At 38.7% G+C, this 8,493-nt stretch overlaps 1 protein-coding gene across 3 annotated transcripts in view; it reads right to left on the bottom strand.

The window, feature by feature from the left end:
• asap2 (ArfGAP with SH3 domain, ankyrin repeat and PH domain 2) overlaps positions 1–8,493 on the bottom strand; it is a 95,058-nt gene that overhangs the window by 7,440 nt on the left and 79,125 nt on the right. For all 3 annotated transcript variants that reach the window (XM_015374667.1, XM_015374668.1, XM_015374669.1), the window contains 8 exons: positions 8,295–8,410; positions 7,861–7,928; positions 7,671–7,778; positions 7,357–7,591; positions 5,078–5,230; positions 2,536–2,641; positions 2,355–2,413; positions 2,173–2,240 (listed from right to left, as the gene is read on the bottom strand). In XM_015374667.1, coding sequence (XP_015230153.1) covers positions 2,173–2,240; positions 2,355–2,413; positions 2,536–2,641; positions 5,078–5,230; positions 7,357–7,591; positions 7,671–7,778; positions 7,861–7,928; positions 8,295–8,410 — 913 coding nt within the window. The remainder of the gene's footprint in view (positions 1–2,172; positions 2,241–2,354; positions 2,414–2,535; positions 2,642–5,077; positions 5,231–7,356; positions 7,592–7,670; positions 7,779–7,860; positions 7,929–8,294; positions 8,411–8,493) is intronic.

Here is an 8,493-nt window from a genome sequence, read left to right as displayed (position 1 = left end):
TTAAAAACATATTGTTGCATCGTCTTTCCACCAAATAACAGACCAGACTCGATAGTGGTATCGATAAGCCCAAACGTTATTGATTTTCGGGTTTTGAAAAAAGTGGAACCGGGTCCTTGACAGAACCGGGTTTCAATCCCCATCCCTAGTGGAGACTACTTTTTGTTCACTGCGACACCTACGCAGACGGCCTAGTTTCGAAGTATAAATCAGCCTTTAGTTCAGCTAGATAAATCACTGCCACATCACTCTGCTACAGGTGTCACCATAGCAACGTGCAAACCAGTGCTAGCGTGGATCTTTAGGTGAATTCTAACAGTTTTGGGCAAAACAAAACACTTTTATGAATGTTACAAATATATTACAACAAAAATAAATACATTTGCCTCCATTGTTAAAATGTGAATATTAAAATGACATACTGTATATGCATGTGTTAGCTAATGTAAACAAAATTTAATAGAATAATTGCGCATTTTCAGAGGTGTCAAGTTACAAAGTACAAATACTTTGCTACTTAAGTAGAAATTTTCACCATCTACACTTTAATGGAGTAATTTGTTTATTTTTTTTTAACTTCTACTCCTTAGATTTTTAAAAATAGACTTTTTTTTTCATTTAAGCTCGTTTTTCATTTTGGCCTGTTGGTATTAAAAAAATTAAAACCATTAAAAATAATTAGTTTCATCCAGACAATTCATTTCTTTGTGGTTGGACTCGGTGCTGCCCCAACCTGTTGCTCACCACAAACCAAAATAAACAGTTTTTCAAAATGATGCAAAGTTAAACTTGACACTTTTATCATTAGTTATAAAACTAAGAAAATGAAGTCTAAGGAAGTTATCATCTAGATAAATGTAGATATCATGTAGAAAATGTTCCTTCAGTAGGGTAGAGCAGTAAAACTTCAGTAAAGCTTAACATTTTTTCCAGCATTATGTTTACTTTATGCTCCAAGTAGTTTTAAAAAAATGGTACTTTTATACTTTTTCTTGAGTAAAAAGCTCAAGTTGATTCTCTAACTTCTATTACTGTTTTTAAACAGTAGAATTTATACTTCTACTGGAGTAATAAACAATACGTTTCACATTTTGTTAATCTTGTAAATAATCAGTAAGCTTAAAAATAAATAAAAGCCAGCAATAATAGCTTCTATATTGAAACATAATAAGGGAGTTCAGTAAATAAAATATGCTGATAAAATGTTTACTCGCTGGAATCAAGCGGATTGAACAATTTGAAACTGTGCATTTCACATTTTAATATATGATGAAGTGCATTAAAACTGTGAAATGAACCATTCCTGGTCGTTTATTTCTTATGTAATAAATCCTACAGTATTTGCCCTCTTTCTAAAGTCTAAATTGAAAGTGACCTTAAAAAAAATAATAAACTAGGGTTAGTTTTTAACCTCAAATCAGGAAACACTGATAAAAACTTCTTAATTACATATAAAATAAATCAGTTTGCAGAGAAATAATCATACCAGTCAGGTATCAGGTGAATTGCAGTGGCTTAGCAGAACAAACACATGGCATAGAGATGACTGTTGATTCCACATCTCCCACCTCTGACAATTATCCATACCGGTCAAGGTTAGGAAACTGCCAAGACCGGAAGTTTCATAAGTATTTTTCCCATATTGAACAACTTCCTGTCTGGTCAATTGCCTAATTTTGACCCTCGGACCAAAAATCTTTTTGTTTTTATAGTCTAAGATTATCGCTGATTTGGATCAACCTTTACAAAAAGTAACTGCAGAGTAATAGCTGAAAATTCCAGGAGAAGATACATGAAAACAATCAGAAATCTATTCAAATCTCTTCATTATTCATGCTGACAGTTTTAGTATTTATTTAAATCAAATATTAACTTCTGGATCGGAACTGGTTTGGGCCTGAAAATCACAGAAAAAACATTTTCCATGAAATGTTCCATGTTTGCATGTCAACAGTTCCAGAAACAGGGCTAAACGACTTCTTAGTCAAAGCCCAAATAAAGACTACAGGAAGGAAATGTAAAGAACAGGAAACCAACAAAAACACAGCAGCAACAGGAAGGGAGATTACAGAAGAATAAGAGGGAAAAAGGGGATTAAAGAAGCTGTGCGACCAAATAAACCGTTCCTAAACACATAATCAGGGTAATTATAAAGATGAGTGAAAGACTCACAGGGTAGGCCTTCCTGGACGTGGGGCCCGGAGGCCCCGAGTTCTGGGGACATCCTGGCACTTCCTTAGCTGGAACAGGAAAAAGGAAACTACATCAGAGCAACACTTTCCACACTGTTATAAAAGAAGAGAAAAATAAGCTTCCTCTCTGTGAAATGGATGCCCTCCGATTCATTCGCTCACCTGCTCGCTCTATAGATTCACTTCGGTTCAGGAATCCTCGGCTGAAGCTTTTATCATTGCTGAAAATGAAACAGACGTAGATGATCAGTTCACAGGCCTGTGAGAAGGATCCATCCCAGCGCAGCGCGGGGGAGCGGATAGAGCAGTGGACTCTGTCTGCGGCGTCCCTTCGTGTTCTTACCCAGCAGGAGATTTTGGAGGCACGGACCGGGTCCCTAACGGACCCAGACCTGACTTGGACTGAAGGCTCACGGCTTCCATCTTGGCTCCAGGGGCGTTAGCCAGACCTGAAACACATATTATTAGCCCCAACATTAGACTCTAACTCCTTTTTTAGGTTGAGTAAAGTGGTCAAATAGTTAAATATTTTTTTGAAAAGCTGCAGAAGTTTATAACAATTATATATTAATGTGCTGGAATGATTTTAATTGGATGCCAAAGTCCTGGACTGAAGGAAAAAGAAAAGCAAAAAATAAAACTAAATACATTTTTATGCACAGAGTGCATACGAAACAAAATTTCATTTTGTACGGCTTTCATGAGATTCCCATTTCTGAAAGTGCAGCAGTGATAAAAAAACCCAAAATGCATTGAAATAGAGGTTCAGAGCATTAATTTATATGGTGCAATTATACAGTGTTTTTGGGTTGGTGTTATCAGTGTGATGCAGAGCCTGTGACATGATTTAGAGTTTTCTCAACAGTTCAGCTGGCTGATGGCGGTGGGGAAGAAGCTGCTGCGGAACCTGCTGGTCCTGCATTGAATGCTGTGAAGCCTCTTCCCAGAGGGCAGCAGGGAGAACAGTCCATGGTGGGGCAGTAATATAGTAAGGTTACAATCTAAAAACAGAAAACTAGAACAATTACATTGTTCTGCCAACCACTGCAGTCTGGCTGATGAGAACATTTCTTTATGAAGATCCATCAGGCTTACCATGATTATAATGAATAGGGCTGGATATTTTCACCAAAGTCCTGAATCGATTCCATTTCGATTCATACAGTTCTAAATCGATTAGTTTCTATTCGATCTGTTTTTACAATAATGAAAATGGTTCAACTGTGTTTCAAAATACTCATGTATTTTGTTTTTTCCTGTCACATTAAACACAAAGTGCAAACTTGTAAATCAGACAGTTTAAACATGAGATGTGAAACGTGCACAAGTGCAAACTTGTTTGTGAAAAGTGAAAAAGTGAAGCCTCACTCGAGCAAGCAGATGTGACACAGCAGACATGCATAAGCTGCATTATCTTCACTGCAAAAACCATATGTGCAGCGTTAACTGTAACAACTACAGGGTGTTTGCTGGTCAGCCACCATTTGTTAATGTCTTCAGTGAAACTATTGGTTATATTTGCAGCTGTCTGAAGTCATCCTGAGAGCATCTTTCCTGCTTTTTTGAATGTGAACGGCAAGTGGGTCACTATAAAACTAATCAATCTCATTCCCTAGACATCGATTTTGCAAACAAATTTCAAATTAGATTCAAAATCGATTTAATCGATTTGGAATCTAATTTTTCCCCCAGCCCTAATAATAAAGATGTGAAGTGTTGGCCTAGTCCAGGCATCCCCAAAGTCGGGCCTCGAGGGCCGCTGTCCTGCAGGTTTTAGAGGTTTCTTTGCTTTAGCACAGCTGATTCTGATGATTGCAGTTCAGCAAAAGCCTGTTTATCAACTATCGGTGTAAATCAGCTGTGCTGGAGCAGAGAAACCTCTAAAACCTGCGGGACTGCGGCCCTCCAGGACCCACTTTGGGAATGCCTGGACTAGTGGTTAGAGCAGTGCGCTTGTGCTCTAAGAAGGATGCAAGTACCCAATTCGATTCTCACAGTCTGCACTGTGGGTCCCTGAGCAAGACCCTTAACCTCACACTGCTCCCCTGGTGCCACACAAAGGCAGCCCACTGCTCCCCAAGAGGATGGATTAAATGCAAAGACACGCATACCAATGTGAGATCAGTTACATTTTTATCTTTATTATGAAAAAGGAAGAATTTTAACATTAGCATGCTGCTAGCAGAAGTGGACAAAGTACCAAAAAACGGTACTCAAGTAATATTTCTACTAAACAGTTGCCATCCAGGAAAATCAGGAAGTAATAATGGGACAAAACATCTGGTTTAATATTTTAAAAATGATGCAAAGTTACACAAAATAAAAAAAGTTATATTTCTGATGCTTTAAAGCATGAAATTAAAAAAAAATTATAATATAATTGCACAATAATAATTTACGAACAAGGGGTGTAATAAAAAAATAAAAGTAGTATATTAGTATCGATTGAAATAACAGTTAAATTGATCTTAATATAAAAACATTTATAAGCCAACATCCGTTTTATTGTTTTATTGTATATAACTGTTAAAGCTCCAGCCACTAGTTGGCAGCGCAGCACACAAGAGCCTATAAACCAGCTGCTCTGCACGCCCTGCTGCAGAGCAACGAGAACTTTCAGAGCTATAATATTATACAAAATCACACTATTACACCTTTGTTAGTGTATTGTGATACATTTTATTGTAAAACATCTTTTGTGATACGTATTGTATGAAAACATTCTTGCAAATTCATATCCCTACAACTAAATATGCCAAAGTTAGCTTGAAAAGCAACATTTTTGATATTTTAAAGCCTTATTGTTGTCAATTGTACACAATAAAAAAAACGATATCAAAAGCACACAAAGAAAAAATAGAGGAGCTAAAGTCGGGCGTTCTTACCTCCAGTAGAAGTGAGCCTCAATGGGGGGATGGGGGGGTGCATGTTGGGAGGGTCTGAGGACGATCGCTGTCGGCCGACCAGATCTAAAGAACCTGGTTTCCAGGTACTGGAGGAAGGAGACTGACCGATTCCTCCCAGAGAGGAAAACTGAACTGCAAGAGATAAAGGCGGACTCAGAGAAAAGGAATTACTCTTCCTCCTCCAAGGACCTGATCTTCAAAGATTGTTAGAACTAATGTAAGAGCAGCTCCCTTTGAATTTAATATTCTAACCAATTATTTCTGCCAGTTAAATTAACAGATGGCGTCTTGTACAGGCCGTTTGAGAGTCAACATAAAAGAAAGATGAGGTTCTAAGCCATTTGTTTGAAGGTCATAATGATAACTATAAAAAAATGCATGATTCTAATACTAAATAACATTCATAGAGCACTTTAGATGTTAGCCTAAGCAGGGTTCCTACAGCATAAGGTGAGTTAAATTCAAGGCTTTTTAAGACTTTTTAATGCCACTTGAAATAAAAATTAAAGACCAAATTCACAAGAAACACAAGAAAAACCTGCTTGCTACAACTTAACCCAAAGGTTTATTTTAACATAAACCACTGCACTAATGTTTCAAATGTTGAAAAGCTTCCCATACAGGAAGAAAGCTAAAAACACACAAATTACAGATATATTTGAACAATTATTTAACTGAATTCACAAACTTTGTTTTAGCAGGGAACAAAACTAATCAGTTTTAAAGCCCCAACATAACCAGTGCTAAGTCTTTTTAGCAGCTATTTTTCTTTGTATGGTTTTCTTAGTATGTTTGATTTGGTGATAAGTGGAGGCGTTGCAGAGACAAGGGTGGAACTAAACTGAGAAATACAGGCTGTTTCTCTATAACTCCATTTGGACGCTTTGTGTTTCGTGCTTCGCATGTGCGACTCCACTGCCTTAATCCCCATCGTTCTGAGCTTGAATGACTTCTTGCATAAATCCACTGAGCCTCATGTATGTTCCCTGGTTTTAGCCATGGAGAAAACTCTTGGCTGGAGACAATGTTGGTTACATTTACACTTGCTCATATTTACCAGACAAAAAGTTAATGGCGCATCTCCCAAATGTCCCGGCCGCAACAACGCTTTATTGGTTCCGCTATTGGGATGGAACCAATAATGGTGAGCCGTTATTTTAATTTTTTTATGAAAAAAAAAATTAAAAAATTGTCAATTTTATTGTTTTATTTAGATTACAAAAATAAATTGTAATAAAAATAATCTCATTTATGATGTTTTAAAAATTAAGACCTACGAAAGACTGATTTAAGACATTAAAATACCAATTAAGGCCTTAGTTTTATTTTGAAGAGTTTAATGCCTTTTAAGACTTTTTAAGGACCCGCGGAAACCCTGCTAAGTGCTACAAAAAAATAACAATGAAGCTAACTAAAGATTAAAAAAGACAGCTTTCTTTGTTGATTATTCTTCATTCTCTGGCATCGTATCAACGCCTCCTTTGTGATGAGGATATTTGCATCATTTTTGCACTAGACTTTCAGAAGTGGTTAAAAAGATGCGAAAACCACGGCTGCAGTGGAGTTTCCAAATAGAAAATCGCCTAACACCATATCCTCCACCCATCAATGTGTTGGTTTGGTCATAAGAATCTGTCCTGCATACACTGGAAAAAAATCTAAATCTGGATAAGTCATTTTTTTCTTAAAATAAATGCATTTGTTCTAGATTGAGGAGGTAAAAGACACATTTTTGCCAATGGAACAAGACAATTTACATTTAAAATAAGAAAACACAATTGGATTGTCTTATTTCAAGTGCCTTTTATCTAATCATCTTATTATAAAAGTAAAACTACTCATTCCATTGGCAAACTATCTCATTTACCTACTCAAATTAAGGGTAAATGCACCTAAGTTAATATATTTTTACATATTTCTAGATTGTTTTTCTAGTGCATTAATAAAGGCACACGCAAAAAAACAAAAATCATTTAAACAGGCTGACTGCTGAACTGCAAACTTTGCACCTTCTTACAGATTTGCTCTGCACATATGAACGTGTTTGCATGTTTTTAGGACATGCAAAACTTGAGAAGATCAGGCTGAAAGAGTAGTAAAAGTACGGTTATCCATCTTCACATAAAAAAAGGCGCTAAAATGAGCTATTAGGAGTTTGCTTCAGGGCAGATGGGTTATTAAGCTAATTCTAACTTAATCTGATGACATTAAAGTGACATGGGGTCCATGTGAGCTCTAGTGTTCCTGTTAATCTTTACCCAGGTTCCTCGGGGGTAGAGGTGGAGCAGAGTTGGAGCCCGGCTGAGGGGAGCCCGAGTTCAGGATGGTGCCGTAAGTCTCGTTGTTAACCAGGCTGGGCATAAAGAGGCGGTGCTTGTCTTTGCCGAGGCCCACGCCGTCCCGTCCTGCCGTTCCCGGACCTGACTGTAGGTGGGAGTTACTGCTGGGTGCATAACAGCTGACGGGACGGTCGTCTCGTCGATGAGGGCTTGGCTGGAAGCAGTTCACAGGTCAGACGGTGTCAGAGGGGTAAGGGAGAACCTGAACAAAAGTCCAGTTCCAGGCCGCTCACCTTCTCATCCAGATCCTCGTCGCTCTCATCCAGGTCCTCGTGTTTCAGGCGCCACTCATACTCAACGTGGACATGGGCGTTGAACTTCCCTGCCAGAGCCTGGTTAAGCTGTAAACAGGCACAGATCAAACCCAGCTGACATCTGATCAGAGGTGGAGGACGGCGGCGATTCCAAAAGCAATAAACTCACCAGCTCCTCGCACTGGGCGTGTTTGAGCCTCCTTGCAATATCCAGCGGCGTCTCCCCGGCTTCGTTGGCTTATAGTGGAAAAGAAAACAGTAGACAAGTGTTATTGGCCTTTAATTCCCACTGCAGGCGCAGACAAACCCTCTGCCCATCTTCTCTCCTGCTACCACTGAGACTTCAGCAGTGTGTAATTAAGCCGTTTCCCACACAGAGCTGCATCGCTCTTCCTTCCTCTCTGTTAATCTGGCTGTTTTGTTGCTTTCAGAGCACAAACATTGTGAGAAAAAAAGCCACCATGGTTTGTTTTCTAGAGCTGAACGTGTGGGAAACTGGGTCAGAAACCGAGGAGGTGATTTTCTTCCACTAAAATACAGAATTAGGACCAAGAACGGGGAAAGAAACTGAAGTGGAAATGCATAAATTCAGCTTTTTCTCACCGATATCGATGGAGGCCTTTCCTCGCAGCAGCAGCTTCAGACATTCGCTGTTGTCGGTCAGGCAGCAGTAGTGCAGCGCTGTGCTGCCTTTGGTCGTCTGCTTGTCCAAATTCAAACTAAACACAGACAGAAACCAGACAAATCAGACAGCTTTACTCACTGCTGGCCAAGTATATTCATACCCCTTAAACATTTTCCT

This window comes from Cyprinodon variegatus, unplaced genomic scaffold (genome assembly GCF_000732505.1).
Source record: "Cyprinodon variegatus isolate N-32 unplaced genomic scaffold, C_variegatus-1.0 Scaffold107, whole genome shotgun sequence".
NCBI classification, from domain to species: domain Eukaryota; kingdom Metazoa; phylum Chordata; class Actinopteri; order Cyprinodontiformes; family Cyprinodontidae; genus Cyprinodon; species Cyprinodon variegatus.
This window is presented reverse-complemented; position numbering and strand designations above follow the sequence as displayed.